Source organism: Neoarius graeffei, chromosome 20 (assembly GCF_027579695.1).
Source record: "Neoarius graeffei isolate fNeoGra1 chromosome 20, fNeoGra1.pri, whole genome shotgun sequence".
Taxonomy (NCBI): Eukaryota; Metazoa; Chordata; class Actinopteri; order Siluriformes; family Ariidae; genus Neoarius; species Neoarius graeffei.
Genome location: NC_083588.1, coordinates 50,952,959 through 50,973,139, shown reverse-complemented (window position 1 = coordinate 50,973,139; position 20,181 = coordinate 50,952,959). Strand labels below are relative to the sequence as shown.

The following is a 20,181-nucleotide window of genomic DNA, read 5'->3' as shown; positions in this document are numbered from 1 at the left end:
ATACCATGCACTGAGAGGCTCCGGCTGAAATTATGGATTCTCTGAGGCACCCCTCAGAAAAATAGTACTATGCCAGTCACCTCAAAGAATCCATAATTTCAACCGGTGCTGCTCAGTGCATGGCATATTTGATTTATATCCCTCATCAAAAAATTCAGAACTAAAAGGGTTAAGATTGAATCTTAGCATAAACTCACTGGAGGCAGTCATGTTTGTTTACGTCGGAGCGGCTTTCAACCTGCGCGTGTGCAATGTACCATGCTATCACCTGCCTCGCTAGGCATGATCATGTGTAGATCTACACACACGAATGCTCACGGAGCTACAGCTATGACTTGAGTCGGCTGTGTAGCTTGAAATTGTGACGTCAGTTCATGGAATATCCAGGATATACCATGACTGACTCGCACCATGTTGGGGTTTTTTGTTTTGTTTTTTCCTTCTTTTTTGGAACATCACGAGATGCATTGCTTAATCAATGGTGGAACTATTTTATGTCACGTGAGCCATCCTTGGCCAAGCCCTGCACGGGAATTTCTTGACGAAGGATATAATGTACATTATTCTATCCACCTTCACTGAACATGACCAATCATGTGCTATGATTGGTTACTCTACTACAAGGCTATCACCTTATATACCGTGAGTAGAGAAAAACAAAATGGCGGCGTGCTTTGCTGAACCAACCAAGGACGAAATAAAAACTTTGCTCAGAAACAAAACCCCCAGAATACAAAAAAAAACAATATGCAATGAAAGTATTTGATAGTAAAAACATTATTATTATTATTATAGCATTTTTCACAAATTGTTGCTGTTTTGCCGGTTTGTTTACATTCTAAGCGGAAATGATTGTCGGACGTTTTGTACGAAGATCCAGTGAGTGTTGATAAATTAAGTTATTCCACTCGTCGTACATGGCTTATAGCTGACTGTGCTGCGCGCCTCATCGGCTATCAGCTCACGTACGACTCAATTTCGTGGAATAACTGTTAAATATGCATTATGGTTTAGACATTTTAAAGAAATGTTACTTTTGAGTTTTGAAGGTACGACTTATGTATTTTTTTTTTTTCCCATTTTGGAACAGTCATAACTCCAGTAAAACAAAACAGAAGAAATGTATACAAAAAAGCCATATCCTATTAAAAATGTCAATACAAATCTCACCCATAGCCTACTGATCATTTCCTAACCATCTTTGTGTCTTCATTTGTTGGTTGCGTGGATTTGACAGCTGAACACGGTGCTCGTTTGATTGAGCAGGCGCACTCCTTTTTGCTTTGCACTTTGCTGCCGTTTTTGACGGTTTTATCAAATTCAGGTTTTTTAGATTTAAATAATTAACACTGAAATATTTGTACATGTTCAGATTGGGTAATCTGACGGATAATGGATATGGATGCAAATTACATCATAATACATGTTTTGGTGATGGTTGTTGCATTCGCCCTCTTGCGTTTATGTATTAAGTTTTGTTGATCAGTCAGTCCCAGGTTTATTTCATGGTGTAGCTGGTCTGCAGGCAAACTGTTAGTAAACATAAACAACATGATTCTTGTTGTGTGTTGCAAAAGCAACTTTAAGCATTTTTTTTTTTTTTTTTTTGCGCAATATTACACGCATGCACTTGGTATGTATTCCAAGAAAAGAAAGTCGTACGGTATGTCTGTGTGTTAACCGTGCATAAATGGGCAGTGAAGTGGAATGTAGGTTAAAAGGTATTTTGTTTGTTCTCTGTTATCATTAAACCCTCCCAGGGTCAACAGTGACTTAAAAGATCAAAATCCAACAAATGTTTCACCTGCACACACTTAAAACACCTCTTTTTGGAGCCTTTGCAGTACAAGAAGTTGGACATGTCTAATACAGCTGTACCCTGTACTATATTCTGTGTGGATTTAAGTTATTCCGCGAAATCGAGTTATACTTGAGCGGATAGTCGACGAGGCGTGTAGCGCCGTAGGCTATCCGCCATGTACGACGAGGTTGTGGATAGAATAAAACAGTTATTCCACTCATTCACTGGATTTTGAGAAACGAAGCATTTTAATTTTTTGCAAATTCGATAAATAACTTTATACAAAACGTCCGACAAAAGAGTTTCCCTTTAGAATGGAAACCAACTGGCAAAATGACTAGCAATTTGTGAAAAATGGTGTTATAATAATTCTTGGGGGAAAAAAAAAACTATCATCAAATACTTTTTATTCTCTATTTTGTGGTGTGGGGGTTTTTTGGTTTGTTTTTTGGGTGGGAGTTTTGTTTTCAAGTAGTCATTATTTTGTCCTTGGTTGGTTCAGCAACATGCTCTACCATTTTATTTTTCTCTACTTACGGTATATAAGCTGATATCCTAGTAGTAAAGTAGCCAATCAGAGCATGTGATTGCTCATGTCCAGTGATTATTTCTTCCCACCCCCCCAAACATTTTCTCCTCTTAAACAATGTCATGATTTTTGTGGTCATTCTTTGTTGGGGTGGGTTTTTTTTTTTGGCAACTATAATCATGCTTGTGCTTTCTCAGGCATTAAAAAGAAAAGATTGGCCCTTGGTCTTACTACTTCCTGTTAATTAATTTCCATGTTTTTTTTTTTTTTTTTTTTGTCTGGGCAGTGAGTATTTTTAGTTAAGTTTTTAACACTGGGACGTATTCAGAGATGACAGTCGGTTAATACTCAAGTGCTGTTTGCACCATGTCTTGAATAAAAATTTAAAGGTACTTGGTCTGGTTGCAATTAGGGAGGTTCCCTTTTTTTTTTTTTTTTTTTTTCATTGAACTTTTAATGAAACGAAAATATGAATCTTCATCTTTTCATGTTCACCTTCAGTCAGGCAAAATCAGTGTTATAAATTAATTATTTAAGTGTATATTCATTACTGGACTACAGGGTGTACGTAACATTGCACTCTCCTCGTATGCGCTGAATATGAGATGCTGAATTAGAAAAGTGCTGATCTAAAACCTAGTCGTCTTGCATTAAGGACTATACAGTGATCTGGCTAAATAAGATGTGAACCATGTTTTCATTGCACATAGATTTATTTTCTGACTCTTTTTTTAATATATTTTAACTTCTCTCTTAGTTCTGGCATAAAGGATGTTTCAGCTGTGAGGTATGCAAGATGACTCTAAACATGAAGAACTATAAAGGCTTCGATAAGAAACCATACTGCAATGCGTAAGTATCTGCAAATTGTCTGCGTGAGATAGTGACTCAGTTCCTGTTGATGGTGTCAACATGGATATATGGCAAAACACACACACACATGGTCGTCTTATTGTTGGAATTTCCCCATTTCTCTTCACACTAGGTATCTGACAAGCAAATCGGACGTGTATAATGAACCGAGCCATAGTCTAGAAAGCCTGTGCGTTCTTGTCCTTTAATTTACATTTTCTGTCGAACGGTAATGTAGCGACGTCACAGAGCAGCCGGTTATTTATCGTCAGTAAAGCTCCCAATTTACAGACTTTAGTTTAAATGACTATGTAAATTTCAGCGCTCATAGTTTGTACTTCAATCTTTTAATGAATATTTGTTGCTTTGGTCATATAAGGAGCAATCTATTTTTTTTTTTGAGTAGTATTAAAGTGCTACTGAAATTGGTGTTTCAGTGCCTTTTTTTTTTTTTTTTTTGGCACCTGTCCCTTACAGTAGTATATTTAGGGGGGAAAATGCAAATAAAATAGTTTGAGATTTTCTTGTTTAAATTTCATAGGGTTTTTTTTTTAGATTCTCAGTTGCATCTCTTATGTACAGTACCAGTCAAAATATGCAAGTTAATCAAAATTTTAATTTTGAACTTGTTTGCCATTTTGACAACATACGCCTAATCAGCAGGAAAGCACTGGGAGTGATATCACTGGAGTGAAATATCGGGAATTATTATACATACAGAGCACTTTTTCGATAGAATAAAAACTTTTTTTGTGGTCCAAATCCTGCGCTCTGATTGGCTTGCGAGCGGGTCCGTATCCTACGGTACGGACCCTGGTTACAGACCTCTGGCGACTCGCTCGTTCACAACAACATAGTAGCATTTTTTTTGTCAACATTTTTTTTAAATAAGATTTATTTAAGATTATCAAAAATCTTATAAATTTTTGCCAGCATTTCTCAGGAGAATAGCATTAATTTTACAGCATGGATAGCGATAACGACAGTCTTCACAGCGAAAGCGAGTTTTACTACCCTGAGGAAGAAGAAATAAAATAAAATGTTTCAGGAGAAAGCTAAAACCTGTAACTTGCAAAAACATGGCTGAATCCTGAATGACTCCTATTTGTATAAATGGGGAATACACAGGTGGCAAAATGTAGGGGTTTTTTTTCCCCCCCTGCCATGGAATTGCACTTGTATACCGAGGAGAAAGCAATTTGCATTACAGCCGTGAATGAGGATTCAAAATGGTGGCTCGGCTCGGTTTTCCCTTTCGGGCGCTCTTGTTTTCTGTTAGAATTTGCTAAAGAAAAAAATAAATGTTATTTACCAGCTTAAGGTCGGTCCGTATGGTGAAATACCGTGACCTCGGCCTTGAATACTGACCTCGGCCCAGAGGGCCTCGCTCAGTACTTTCAAGACCTCAGTCACGGTATTTCAAGATATGGACCTCCCAGCTGGTAAATAACACGTATGCTATTCCCTTCTAGCGGGTTTCATTCATTCAGTCGTGGCTCAGGTGGATAAGGCGCCATACCATAAATCCAGGGACCCGGGTTCGAGTTCGACCCGAGGTCATTTCCCAATCACTTCCCGTCTCTCTCATTTCCTGTCTCTACACTGTCCTATCCAATAAAACGGTGAAAAAAGCCCCCAAAAAAAGAAAAGAATATGGTCTGTGATATTGCACGGTTGTCAAGACAACACGATGTCACATGTCTGAGATGTAAAACTTCCATGCTGGCGAGCGATTTCGTTTAATTCATTTAATAATGCTTCATTAAATACGCAAGATTGTGAGAGAATTTTCAAAGAGAAAGATGCGTTGAACACCCAAAAGAAATGCGTGTGTGTTATTTTAATAATAATAATATTGGCTGGCTTTTTTTCGTGGTATATCAGATATATTCCATTCAGTTAGCATGATGATATGCTAGCTGAATGGAATATATCCAGTATACCACCCAACACCAGCCAGTCAGTATTATTTAAATATGTCACTCAGAGCCATGATTTTTTTTTTTTTGTATGAAAAAATGAGTTTTTCAACACAAGAAGATGAACTTCATATCTTCAAGCCAACATGTGATTTTCTTTTTATTATATAGACACATTCACAAACAAAAAGTACCCAAATTTATCAAAACAATTTGTTGATTTCCTCACGAGTGACATATAGAGGTTTATGTCACCGTTTTGGTTCTCCATGTCTCGGATGAAAAATGCTCGGAAGTTGTTGACTTTGTGTAAAACGATGGGGCTCAACCAACCCAGCACACCCACCTGGACAACTGAACAAAGAACTGAACTAACTTAGTGCCCTCTACAATTATTGGCACCCCTTGTAAAGATTACCAAAAGATGCTGCTTTTTTTTTTTTCTTCCCTAATCCTTTGTACTAAAGTGGCTTCATCTCACTGAAAAATCCAACTTTTAATTGAAAATAAATTTATTCAGAGAAAAACAACTTGCTCATCAAGCAATTATTTTTTTCAACCAAAACACACGTACCACTATTATTGGCACCCCGGCATTTAGTACTTTGTACAACTTCCCTTTACCAGTAAAACAGCACTGAGTCTTTTATAACATTTGATAAGTTTGGAAATACAGAGGTGTGTGTGCATGTTCTTTTTAACAATTCTAACCCAATGACTGTTTTATTTGCTCTGAGTAGAAATGTAGATAGTTTGAAAATACAGGGTGTTTTCAAAAAATTTGATATCATTTCACAATCTAATAACTTTACCAATTCTCATTCAATTGACCTCAAATTTTAACAGCGCGTGTGGAAACGGGTCAAAATTTTACATTGAATGTTTTTTGTTTTTATCTTTTTAGGTATAGAAATGCCATTGACTGGAAAAGAAAAGGCGTTTTGTGTGTTAGAGTACGCTTGAACAAGACTGTGCAGCGTACATTTGAGAGAATTCTTAAAAAAAAAAAATGCACCAACTGCAATGCAGATTTGGACACGGCTCAAAAAGGAAGGCTGTGTGTATCTCAGGCGGCGCGCATATTGAAAATTTGTGAAATTGTTCATGGAATCCACATACCTTTTTGAATTCCTCATTCAAATTCTGAGGAATAAATCTTTTATTGCTCAACATTAAGCCTGTTCAGTTTCATTTGCCTCGACTATGTAGTTTCTGGGATATTTATCTCAAAGATTTTTTTTTTTTAAGAAACACCCTGTATTCAGGCCTATTTCAAGTTGTTCCCTGGAAGGTTTCATGGGACTGGAAGTGTGATTACAGGTTTGCAGTGATGGCTAATTCTGAGGTGTGTGTTACAGACACTACCCGAAAACGTCATTCACGAGTGTTGCTGACACTCCAGAAAACCTCCGCTTGAAACAGCAGAGCAAGATGCAGAGCCAGGTATCTCTCTCTCTCTCTCTCTCTCTCTCTCTCTCTCTCTCTCTCTGTGTCTGTGTTCCTTTGGACTTAAAAGAACCAGCCTATTCAAAGAAAAGAAGTTTCAAACCCAGTTATTCCTTTTATCTATTCTTTCTCTTTGCTGTCTGTGCTCAGCATTGTTCGTTCTGATTCAGCATTTCACTCTCCGTCTGCCTGCTTCTCTCTCTGACACACAGATAATCCAAGTATAAAAACACATTCAACTAAATGCAATAAAATTACAGCTTGTGTATCACCAAAGCCAAAATTGTGCTTTGACCTTAGTATCCAGAAGGACACCCTTTGTCTTGTTTTGTAACGAAGCTTTCTTTCAAGATCAACTTTGTTTTCTTACCTTTAAAGCTCCTAGGCAATGGTTTTAATTTTATGCACATTTGAAACTTTATATGTTAAACCCTCTGTAATTTTCTTCTGGTCCCAAGAAGTATTGTTAATAAGTAATAATTAAAATAAGTTGGTGCGGATTGCGGCTAATTTCTGTTCGACTATTTTCGTGACCACTCGGTGCATGACGTCATTTAAGCCAAACAAACTGCTTGAGTGGAGTCCACTTCCGTTTACTTACATTGCCGTTCGGCTTGAGTGCAGACGTGCGTTCAGGAATTTCCAAAGAAAAACCATGCCTTATTGTTGTGCAGTGAACTGTAACAACGGGACCGGTTCAGGAAGAAGTTTTTAGCTTTTACCAAGAGAGGAGAAGAGGCAGAGAGAGTGGATTGGCTTTTTCCAGAAGAGGTGGAGCGAGAGGGTTGGCTTTTTCCGAAAGAGGAGACGAGGCGGAGAGAGTGGATTGTGCGTGTGAAGCCAGAGGATTGTTTTTTGTTTTTTTTTTCCCCAGAAGAGGAGACGAGGCAGAGAGAGTGGATTGTGTGTGTGAAGCCAGAGGGTTTTTTTCCGGAAGAGGCAGAGAGAGTGGATTGTGTGTGTGAAGCCAGAGGGTTTTTTTCCGGAAGAGGCAGAGAGAGTGGATTGTGTGTGTGAAGCCAGAGGGTTGTTTTTTTTTTCCAGAAGAGATGAGATGAGGCAGAGAGAGTGGATTGTGTGTGTGAAGCCAGAGGGGTTTTTTTCCGGAAGAGGCAGAGAGAGTGGATTGTGTGTGTGAAGCCAGAGGGTTGGGTTTTTTTTTTTTGAAAGAGGAGACAAGGCAGAGAAGAGTGTATTGTGTGCGTGAAGCCAGAGGGGTTTTTTTTTCCCCCGGAAGAGGCAGAGAGAGTGGATTGTGTGTGTGAAGCCAGAGGGTTGGGTTTTTTTTTTTTGAAAGAGGAGACGAGGCAGAGAAGAGTGTATTGTGTGCGTGAAGCCAGAGGGTTTTTTTTTTTTCCCCGGAAGAGGCAGAGAGAGTGGATTGTGCGCATGAAACAAAATCAAGCAGTCAAAGAAGAAATGGAACAGCAACACTCAAGCAAAAAGAAGATTGGAGGTAAACATTTTTACTTTTGCTTGCAATTGATAAGTCAAGAATCCTGAGGGATCCTGTACAATCAGTCAGTGCGTTTATATGCACATCCAAATCGAGCTACTGTCGGTAATCGAGCAAAGGGTCCCAGCAGAGGTGCCAGAGAAATCCAATCCTACATGCACACAAGGAAATCGAGCTATTGTGTGAGGTACATTGTGCACCCAAGCCACAGGTGGCGCTACATGCCCCATCGTGTTGGTACACTTCCGGTTGTCGTCATGAAGAAGAGCTATTCAAGAGTATAAACAAAGTTATCAGCAGTGTTGCCAGATACTGCTGACGTTTTCCAGCCCAAAACATGTTCAAATCCGCCAAAATGCACTTAAAACCGCCCAATCTGGCAACACTGGCAGTTCCGTGCTCAAGCTGTTAGGCTTGCTCTAACAGACTGTATGGCTACAAACTGTCCTGCGCAGACCACTGTTTTGTAAGACAACTTATTTTGCACAATTGTATATTTTTCTAAAGTCCATTTTTTGCTTACAAAAAAATTTTTTTTTTTTTTGCTTACAATTTAACTTGTGTCTTAATAAATACACAAAAAGTTCAATTGTTTTGTTTTTATTGACATTCTTCAGATGTTGGACATGTATTAGTGCTGTCAAAAATGTCGCGTTATTAACGCGTTAACTTGACTCAATTTTAACGGCGATAATTTTTTTTTATTGCGAGATTAACGCTCTGTGACATGATGTAGGTTTTTCATAAGCTTTTGAAACTGCCAGGAACTTGGAACAGAGACTTTGCTTTGAAAAACGATAGCAGCTAGACTGTAATGCCACGGCCCGCCCCGCACAGCCAGAGTCCTCTGCCCTCCCCCGAAGAGCCACGGTGCTCGGCTTAGGTTTTGTTTTCCCATCGGCGGCTCCAGCCCCACTTTGCAGTGGCTGTGACAAGACGTGTTGTGCTCTGCAATAAAAAAAAAAACATTGGTACAACCAGTGTTCGAACTATGCCGATATTTTCGGGGGGTCCCTTTTTTTCCCTTGGGGGGTGCTTGCGCTTGTCTCAGAGCGCGGATCTCCATCACGCGCTCACTTCGGATATGCAAATGCTTCCCGTTACACACAATTGCTATGTCAATAAACATCATTTTGCCAATATTTTAGAGACCTCCCAACATTTCCCAAATCATGTTTTCAAGGGATCTCATGTCTGTTTTAGGGGATCTCGGATCCCCCGAGTACCCCCGTAGTTCGAACGGTGAGCAAGCCCATTCACTTTTTTATGCTGATAAGAGAATTACATGGTTTTTCATGTGACAAAAATGTGCGATTAAATTGCGATTAATCACGAGTTAACTATGACAGTCGCGACATTAATCGCGATTAAATATTTTAATCGCTTGACAGCACTTTATTTATTTATATATATATATATATATATATATATATATATATATATATATATATATATATATATATATATATATAAAAAAATGAGTGATTCCACGCTTATGGGGACATGAACTTATTCACCTAAAACCATTTCTTTTTTTTACCATCAGGTCACAAAACATGTAATCTTTAATGAATGATATGTTAAAAGATAACTTTAATTTTCTGAGATGTAATAAAAACATATTTATATGCCAAAGTCAAGCCTATGAGTTCCAAAATGATGTCTGTTACATTACTTCTGTTACGATTGTCCATCTCGCGTCTGTTACAAATTAATTACAATCTAGCTATATACCATGTTAATCTTATTGAAAGAATGTGTATGTTTATTCTACTACACATGTTTATTAATTATATTTGCTAAAACATCACCTTCCTATGTTTCAAAAAGTAATTCTACATTGTTAAAATTTAGAATATATATGTCCACAACACTTCTGTTACGTTCTGACTTTGACATATATATGTTATTACATCTCAGAAAATTAAAGTTATCTTTTAACATATCATTCATTAAAGATTACATGTTTTGTGACCTGATGGTAAAAAAAGAAATGGTTTTAGGTGAATTTTTAAAAATAAGTTCATGTCCCCATTTCAGTACCCATAAGCGTGGAATCACTCATATATACACAAATACAAATGACTTGTTTATGTACACAATTCACAGCTATGCAACAGCTGTACAGATGTATTTGGTGATACAGTAAGTGAGCTAAATTTTAACAGTGCAAACAATGCCACAAAAAGAAAAGATTCATGCCGTTGTCATGATTCGTTGTCATGCCGACTGAGGCTGTTGTGTTTCCCGCTTGTGGTCTCGTCACTCCCGGAAGGGGCAGTGCTGAAGTAAGTAGCTCAAATACGTAGCTCAATAGGGTATACATGCACTAAGTAGCTCGGCAGAAATCGCATAATCTAGGTCGTGTAGCTCGATTCCGAGAAATCAAGTTCGGTTCAATTTCAGCCGAATTAAGGTGTGGCATTTTGAACTTCGATTTCAGTCGAGCAACGGCAGAAATTCGATTCTCTCTATGTGCATGTAAACGCACTGACTGTGGAAATGAGACAAAGGGATATTTCCTCACTTAGAGTAGGCTATAAATAGTATCATGCCACGGATGGCAGGCTAATGTGGCCTACCAGCGCACTGTCAAGTAATCGTTCCCTATATCCACTAGGGAGGGCGGGTTAATTATTCTTCAAAAGGGCTCTTATTTAGTATTACGACAAAAGTATGAATTTATCATAACTACCAGGATAAATCGTTCAGGCGCGAGTCTTGTTGAGGTCCGGGGTCACCGCGATCAGAGTCGGCCGAGTCGCTGTCCGATTCCGAGGCCGCACGGTCAAACCAGTGAGCCACATTCACCGATTGCTTCGCAACAGCCATAGGTTCATACATGTATGGTTTCAGCTCTCGATATTTAATTTGGAGAGTTCCTACTTCAAAATCGCTATCACTTTCAGACATTTTACACATCATCTCACGACCAAAGTCTGTACACGTGTGCTCGGTTCACAGGTAAACACAGAACTCCTCCCAGTCTGTTTGGCTTAAATGACGTCACGGCAGCGGTCCCCTGGCGGTGAAAGTGCACATAAGTGAGATGTAAACAAACCTTTGGAAATTGGGCAAAATAGTATATTTTAACCGTTTTATTCAATTTTAGGGTGCAAATTAGACACCAGGAAGATTGAATTCGCTTTTTGGGTCGTCCTTCTAGACAATAAAGTTGATATTCTACGTTTCACCTTGGACCATTGCCTATGACCTTTAAAGGGGACATTTGGCAAACAATGTTGAGAAAAAAATTAAGTACACAAATTTACAAACCGTATTTTGTGTAGTTGAGTATGGGTTATGAAGAAGGGGGGGGAATCATACATTGTATTACCATAAATCCTCATTCCTATGATTCCCCTGTCCATATCACTTCCTGGTCCTCTATAAACTCGTGCAACATTTCCTCCCTGCCTGACTCTGGTTATTCTGGCTTGTCTGTGAAGTCTCGTTGAAATCTGCTTGTTATTTGTTGCACTCCTTCACATCGGTGTTTATTCTCTTTAACATTTTGCATTTGTTGCGAGTTCTTTATTCTTTCTATGCTATTAATCTGTTAGTGTAATAGTCAGTCCTCCTGCTACCAAAATTAGTTTGAGTAAATGTAGGCTAATGATTCGTTTCTCCTTTGTTTAGCCTAGTCTGTGTCATAAACACCACAGCCTTTTTTTTTTTTTCTTCTCTCTTCCCTCCCTTCTCCAAACCCTTTAATTAGGCAGCCTTAAAATGAGAAGGAACATTGGCTGGAACGGTCACTGCTCAAAATGTGTAATCACAAGCTGAAATTTAAGTGTGATTGTTTAGTCAGCGCTTGTTCCCAAAGTATGTGTAGTGTTTCCTGCTGATCTGACGTACCCTTGGGTAAGGAGAAGGCGTCATGTCTTAGTGTTTTCATATATAAATGTGGCTTTACATGTTGTTTTGGGTGTGATGTGTTTGACCAATAGTCATCCCAGTTCTTAGAAATAAGAGTTTTGCTTGAAATAACAAAGAATTAAAGTCAACCCCATGCTCTTATCTCTGACAGGCTTAGCCACCTCACCTCTTCCAATGTTTAGCATTATTTCCTCCTTTATTTGCATCATCAATTTAACATAAAATTTCGTGACAATTCCAGAGATGTGTATAATTTATGCCAAGGGAATTCGAAGCTGTTCTGGTGTCCCAGCACTTTTATTAAAATGTGGTGGGGTTTTTTCCTCACTTTAATTTGTCATCTGCTTTTTTCTGTATTTAGTTTATCAAGACATTTTTGTGTTCAGTTTATGCGGTTAATCAGTGTTTCAGCTTCAGTACAAATCGTTAAACCAATTTTTCTATACAATTCTTGGATATATCCGCATCATAAGGATGTGCGTCTCAATCACTGAGGCAAACACGATCTTCATCTTAATGAATTGCCAGTGATGCGATACGTTAAAGATGCATAAGAAGCAACTGCTAATGTGATGCAGTGCGATTTGACAAGATTTGATTCAGTGTGATGTGATGCAAAAGATGTGTGGTTCATGACGCGAAACTCAGGCCCTCATCCTGTAAGATTAATGCACTTCCTCTCTAATGGCGATTTTGCACAGTCATGGTTATGTCCTGTATCTTCTTTTTGTGATCTTTTGTTGCACATTTTCTCTCGCGCGCACACACGACAGCTTGGTTAATTATTTAACCCACTGCACATATCTTCTTGTATATTCATGTCGTGACTCTTCATCTTCATCCTGTGACCCATTTTTGCACATTCCGAGTCATACGGCACAGCTTGGACTTTAAAGCAGCCCATGCACATACTCCTTAAATATGTCTTTTTTTTTTTTTTTTCAAATATGCATATTTTAGATTCTTCTTATTATATTTAAGAACTACTTTTTGTGTATTTTTAAATATTTTTATCTGAACTGGTCAAGCACCAGCCACCAAAGCAAATTCCTTGTATGTGAGAATGTACTTGGCAATAAACTCGATTCTGATATGGTAGCACTTCCTCCCTTGTGATTTATCCTCTGTGACTCAAGGAGGGACATTTATTTTGAAGTCCCATTGGCGCTATGGCAAGTGAGCCACAGGGACTTTTATTTTGAAATCCTGACTCTACATTTGATCCACCCTGTGTCTGAAATCGCTCACTCATTCACTACTCCCTATATAGGGAGTTACTATAGAGATCTTGCAGTCACGTGACCGGAAAGTACACAGCCGCCATCTTGTCGGTAAAAAAAACAGCTGAATACTGCTGCACTCGTGTACAGAATGGATCAATTTCAACCGACGGACTACACGGCTCATTTTTCTAATGAACAGATAACTAGATATATGTCTAAAATAAACGATCTACAGATTAGTGACCCTTATGGCTTACCAGACGTAGTTTTCACGACCGTGTCAGTGGATGTTGAACTGCCAGAGGTGGAATACCCAGATGTGTATAATTACCTCATTAACTTTCCCTCGCTGTTCAGTGGTGAAGCACTGCGTGCTTATAAATCTCTGGACAGTTATCTTTACAGAAATTCAGGATTTGTCAGCGACTCAGATGTGGCATCTTGTAAACAAGAAAATAATCCTCATTGGACGGGTAAGTCACTTAAATATTGAGTATAGCACTGACCAGCCGATTATAGACTAGAATAAGGTAGTTCCAAATCGTCCGTCTTGTTTACCATGGATCTGGCGTTGGAGAGGTAGAGGCTTAGCAGTGGAGGTTTGAGTGGCTGTTTTCTGAGCTTAGTCAACAGGCCGGCTCTGCAGCCTCGCTTTTGCTTCCGCTCCCGGCGCCGCCTCCTTCGCTTTGCTTCCGATAACAATCCACGGAGACCCCGCTGGTCTCACTATCTCGTCCGGAATGTTGTGCATGCGATGGAAATCGCTACAAACCGTCATTTTCTGCTGGAAACCAATGTCCAGTAAGTCCATACGGTTGTAGTGGATATTGAAGTCTGGTACAGACGAACAACACGCAAAAATACACACAAAAAACATAAACGTGCACAGGTAGGGAGAGCTTGTAGCCGCAGCCGTTGTAGTAGAATTGTATATAGTAGGTAGAAGCAGAAGTAGAACTAGAAGTAGAAGGCGGAAATATGGCGTTTGACCGACAAGATGGCGTCTGTCACAATCTGGATCGGCTGTGACGTCACATGCAAGTGCTCCATATAGAGGACTATATAGTGAGCTCATTGGTAAAATGAAAAAACGCTTTCGGACACTAGTCCGTCGCACTAGTATTTACGTCATTACGGTCGCACAATTAAAATGTGCCAGATCAGTTGTCTGGTGGATTTTCAAAATAAATACATGCATTTATTTTTTTTCGTGGTCTGGTTTCCATCAAATCCTGCGCTCTGATTGGCTGGCGAGTGGGTCCATATCCTACGATACTGACCCCGGTTACGGACCTCTGGTGACTCGCTCGTTCACAACAACAGCAAACATGGTAGAATTTTTTTTGTCAACGTTTATCTTTTTTTTTTTTTTTTTTAATAAGATTTATTTATAAGATTATCAAAAATCTTATAAACTTTTGCCAGCATTTCTCAGGAGAATAGCATTAATTTTACAGCATGGATAGTGATGATGACAGTGTTCACAGCGAAAGCGAGTTTTACTACCCTGAGGAAGAAGAAATAAACATTTCAGGAGAAAGCTAAAAACCTCTAACTGTTGCTAACGCCGAGCAAAAACATGGCTGAATCCTGAATGACTCAATTTTGTATAAATAGGGGACTACATAGGTGGCAAAATGTAGGGTTTTTTTTTTCCCTGCCATGGAAGTGCACTTGCATACCGAGGAGGAAGCAATTTGCATTACAGCCGTGAATGAGGATTCAAAATGGCGGCTCGGCTCGGTTTTCCCTTTCGGGCGCTCTCGTTTTCTGTTAGAATTTGGTAAAGAAAAAAATAAATATATTATTTACCAGCTTAAGGTTGGTCCGTATGATGAAATACCGTGACCTCGGCCTTGAATATTGACCTTGGCCCAGAGGGCCCTCGCTCAGTACTTTCAAGACCTCGGTTATGGTATTTCACCATACGGACCTCCCAGCTGGTAAATAACACATGTATTTTTGTGATAAATCCATATTATGCTGAGCGTATTTCCCACATTAATCAATACAAAGTACCTGCATCTTTCAGTTCTTTTAAATCAAGGCTGAATACTTTCTTCTTTGCCACTGCCTTTTATTAAATCAAATCTGAGACTTTTAATTGATTTCTTTCAGCGCGACCGCAATGCATGATGGGATGTATTGCTTGGTTAGTGACCATTGGTTGTACACTACTTTTCGTGATGCGTTGTGGGATACTTTGAGTGCACTATATAGGGTGTAATAATACTCACTATCGTTTCGGACAGCACTACAAAATGGCGTCCTCACTATAGAGTGCCCTATATAGTGAGGTAGGGAGCGAGAGACTTGAGAATTGGCCACTGAGCGAGCGTGGATGGAATCAGTTTAGATATAAAATGATTGGTCACGTTTTCTAAATAATAAAGGCATACAGCCTCTACTAAAAAAATAATAGATTAATAAATCAGATTTTCCTGATCCTAAGATGTTAAATGATGTGTCCCTTCCTGATTTCATCCCAAATTGTATCTGTTGCACACTTTTTAATCAGGCTAATCGTGTTGTGAATTTTTTTTTTTTTTAAATCGGTGAATTTTACCATCCCTACCACATCACTACTTTTTTTTTTTTTAAAGAAAACTGTTGAAATAAATAAGCTGTCCATATGATTTTGGTATTTTGAGAATTGTTTTTAACCTAACATAACTTTTTTGGCTTTCCTGGGGTTTTAGTTTTTGAAAGACAGGCTTCGTTTCCAGTGCAAAATTTTCCTCAGTACAATAAAGATTTAAAAAAAAAAAAACCACACACGGTCCATTCTGTTGTAAATTCTAATGCTTTTTTTTTTCTAATCTGTGTATATTGCAGGTGCTCTACAAGGAGGAGTTTGAGAAGAACAAAGGAAAAGGCTTCAGCGTTGTAGCCGACACACCAGAGATGCAGAGAATTAAGAAAACACAAGACCAGATCAGCAACGTAGGTCAAAGGCTACACACGGTTTCCTCCAGTGAGAGGGTTTAGGTTTTGCGAAACTTGCAAAGCAAACAATTCACTGTTTAGTCTTGCTTCATCAGATGTTTAGATAAAATGGTGTCTAGCAGAAAGGCTCAAAACTATTTGGGCATTTAGTTACTACTTTGAGGGAAAACATCTAGAGAGTATTATTAAACCACAGTTTAAAGAAATTTATTCTACAATTCAAAGAAGAAATCAAAGTGTAAACGTAAATACGGGTAAAATGTAAAATTCACTTGCACACCCAGTGGATGAGTGGAGCTGTGACGGTATAGAGATCTTGCAGTCACGTGACCGGAAAGTACACAGCCTCCATCTTGTCGGTAAAAAACACAGCTGAATACTGCTGCACTCGTGTACAGAATGGATCAATTTCAACCGACGGACTACACGGCTCATTTTTCTAATGAACAGATAACTAGATATATGTCTAAAATAAACGATCTACAGATTAGTGACCCTTATGGCTTACCGGACGTAGTTTTCACGACCGTGTCAGTGGATGTTGAACTGCCAGAGGTGGAATACCCGGACGTGTATAATTGCCTCATTAACTTTTCCTCGCTGTTCAGTGGTGAAGCACTGCGTGCTTATAAATCTCTGCACAGTTATCTTTACAGAAATTCAGGATTTGTCAGCGACTCAGATGTGGCATCTTGTAAACAAGAAAATAATCCTCATTGGACGGGTAAGTCACTTAAGTGTTGAGTATAGCATTGACCAGCCGATTATAGACTAGAATAAGGTAATTCCAGCTGTAATTCCAAATCGTCCGTCTTGTTTACCATGGATCTGGCGTTGGAGAGGTAGAGGCTTAGCAGTGGAGATTTGAGTGGCTGTTTTCTGAGCTTAGTCAACAGGCCGGCTCTGCAGCCTCGCTTTTGCTTCCGCTCCCGGCGCCGCCTCCTTCGCTTTGCTTCCGATAACAATCCACGGAGACCCCGCTGGTCTCACTATCTCGTCCGGAATGTTGTGCATGCGATGGAAATCGCGACAAACCGTCACTTTCTGCTGGAAACCAATGTCCAGTAAGTCCATACGGTTGTAGTGGATATTGAAGTCCGGTACAGACGAACAACACGCAGAAATACACACAAAAAACATAAACGTGCACAGGTAGGGAGAGCTTGTAGCCGCAGCCGTTGTAGTAGAATTGTATATAGTAGGGTTTTCCAGAAGAAAAGGTAGAACCAGAAGTAGAAGGCGGAAATATGGCGTTTGACCGACAAGATGGCGTCTGTCACAATCTGGATCGGCTGTGACGTCACATGCAAGTGCTCCATAGGAGGGAAATGACAAAGGCAATAGTGTGGATGATGGATGGAACTAACGCCAGTACACAATGTAGGGGAAGTGTCTCAATTAGATACTAATTAAGGAGTTAACAGTGATTTTAGAATTTATCCTTTTTTTTTCTAGAAAAAAAGTTCAATGTTTGAACGTAACCATCGTTATAATAGCTCATTTAATCAGCCAGTGAGATCATACTGTTCTGATTTCTTGATTGGAGAAGAACGTAATATGGAAATATGGAGAGACTCTGGGCTCAGAGGAGAGAGGGAAGCATTTACATGGCTGATCCAGTTGAAAAGAAAGCTCTAAGGTTTTCATCTAAATTTAATCATGTCCAAATAGGGCTATACACACACACGTGTATATACTGATTTAGCATAAATACAAAAGCATGTGAGATCTTCATTCTCTCTGAACCATAATCCTGCTCACGATGCATATAAACTGCCCAAGGTCAATTTCATAAACCTGCTTTTTTTGCACTACTTTTGCTCTGTGGCATTTGAGAACGCGGAAAGATCAGCTGAAACAGGGATATCGGACACTTATTAAGCAATTTAGGAGCAGCAGGAAATATCTCATCATCTCCAGAAGAGATACTTCCGACAATATTGGCGCACTGACTGCAGAGGATGAAGAGGTTTTAGTGTGGCCACGTTAGGGGGTTTTGACCAGTATATTAAGCTCATCAGCAATTCCAAGAAAAGCCTGAAATAGTGCTGAAAGCTAATCAAAGCTTCTTACTGTGAGCTGGTAATTAAATAGATGAATATTAGCATAACGCTGTTTTGAAAGGTTCCATTCGTCTTTATGCTCCGAGTAACCTGGTGCTTAATTATGGTTCATGCTATAAAGAGACTTAAATATAGACCTTGGGCTGCTTTTTCAAGGAGTATGGTGATGTGTAAAGATCTTTTAACAGCATCTATGTCTTAGTATGTTACTTATTCGGGTGCTGTTCATATGCATGTGTATGTGTATTGTAGATTAAATATCATGAGGATTTTGAGAAGAGTAAAATGGGAGGAGACGTTCACCATCCACCACCGCAACAAAGCACAACTCCAGGTATCTACACCCCTTCAACCTGACCAGTTACTACTAATTTGAATGTTTGTGCTTTTAGGTAAACCCCTCCCAAAAAAAAAAAAATGTGTTCATTGCTAGGACACTACAAACTGTTAAACACTGTTTTCTCTCTGTTGCTTTTTCTCCAGCATATCAACCCCCAGCTGCATCGCAGAACTACCATTATGAGCCAGAACCAGTGCGCCAAGCTGCTGCAGCTCCTCCACCCAGCTCTGGGGTAATGTATTACACACACACACATGCACAAATACCATGTTTTCCCCCCTCATCGGAACACTTTCAGTCAGGGCTTTGAACCAGAATTTTTTTCCTATTGGTTCGTTCCGAACAGAAACAGAATTTTAACGTTTCCGGTTTTGGGTTCCACCATTAAATAGACGTTCCCGAACCGGTTAGAACAAAAAAATTTAGTTCCCGGAACAGTTAATTACGTTCCCTGTCAGCTGTTTAAGAAATGGCTATAAAATTATGTCTCTGTCTCATCCAGCTTAAGCCAAATGTAGGCTAATTCTATTACAACCTTCATTAAATAAGACAAGAAATAATTCAAAACGATTATTATTTCAAATGTTGGCGATTTGGATTCTCAGTATGTCTTCCCATCTACACAAACAGAAAAAGTGCCAAAAATGAAAGATAATTCATTTAGTGCGTTACCAAAGGCTAGTCAGGCCCTATGCATTGATAGGCTAACAGAGGTTAACGTCATATGTTCGCGAGCCTCTCATTAACGTGGACAAATATATTGATATCGTGTTTGAAATTGACGTTTTTGAATAACGATAGACTGCAATATTTACCTCTTATTTAAGATGTGGAGACGTGATAGTAGTCCACCCTCCCGCTCTCTCCATTCAGTCAGTGAACGTCACACAGGAAGTGAACCCCAGCGGGTCATAGAAACTTGCGCAGGAGAAGAATGACTTTTTTTTTTATTTATAGGCTACAGAAACTTTGAGGAGCGAAATAAAAAACGGTATTAACCGGTTACCATTATTTTTAATAAGCGTTTCTGTTCTGGAACATAAATAATAAAGTTTCTGGTTTCGTTTCTGTTCCATGTCTCATCTCATCTCATTATCTCTAGCCGCTTTATCCTTCTACAGGGTCGCAGGCAAGCTGGAGCCTATCCCAGCTGACTACGGGCGAAAGGCGGGGTACACCCTGGACAAGTCGCCAGGTCATCACAGGGCTGACACATGGACACAGACAACCATTCACACTCACATTCACACCTACGGTCAATTTAGAGTCACCAGTTAACCTAACCTGCATGTCTTTGGACTGTGGGGGAAAACGGAGCACCCGGAGGAAACCCACGCGGACACGGGGAGAACATGCAAACTCCGCACAGAAAGGCCCTCGCCGGCCACGGGGCTCGAACCCGGGCCTTCTTGCTGTGAGGCGACAGCGCTAACCACTACACCACCGTGCCGCCTTGAGCAGCATCCTGTGGGTGTAATTAGCTCACACAGCCATAGGCCGATGAGCTATTGCCATCATGCAGCATCCGTCGTCCGTCCACAATTCACAAAAATCGCTACTCCTCACTGAGTTTTCAGTGGATTTTGATTGTTTTTGTTTGGAAGATCTAAACAGTCTGCGCAATAGTTACTTCTTGGTTTTGTCATTTCTCTTTAGCGAGTTGCTAATTAGGCCAATTAAAGCTAGACTGCCTTTCAGATTTTAAGTGTAGGTCATAAGAATTTTCT

The 20,181-nt window shown here is 39.5% G+C and overlaps 1 protein-coding gene across 1 annotated transcript in view; it reads left to right on the top strand.

Moving 5' to 3' along the window:
* lasp1 (LIM and SH3 protein 1) overlaps positions 1–20,181 on the top strand; it is a 41,381-nt gene that overhangs the window by 9,807 nt on the left and 11,393 nt on the right. Inside the window, exons 2-6 of the mRNA XM_060901937.1 lie at positions 3,088–3,182; positions 6,460–6,544; positions 15,941–16,048; positions 18,367–18,448; positions 18,598–18,686. Of these exons, the coding sequence (XP_060757920.1) occupies positions 3,088–3,182; positions 6,460–6,544; positions 15,941–16,048; positions 18,367–18,448; positions 18,598–18,686 (459 nt within the window). The remainder of the gene's footprint in view (positions 1–3,087; positions 3,183–6,459; positions 6,545–15,940; positions 16,049–18,366; positions 18,449–18,597; positions 18,687–20,181) is intronic.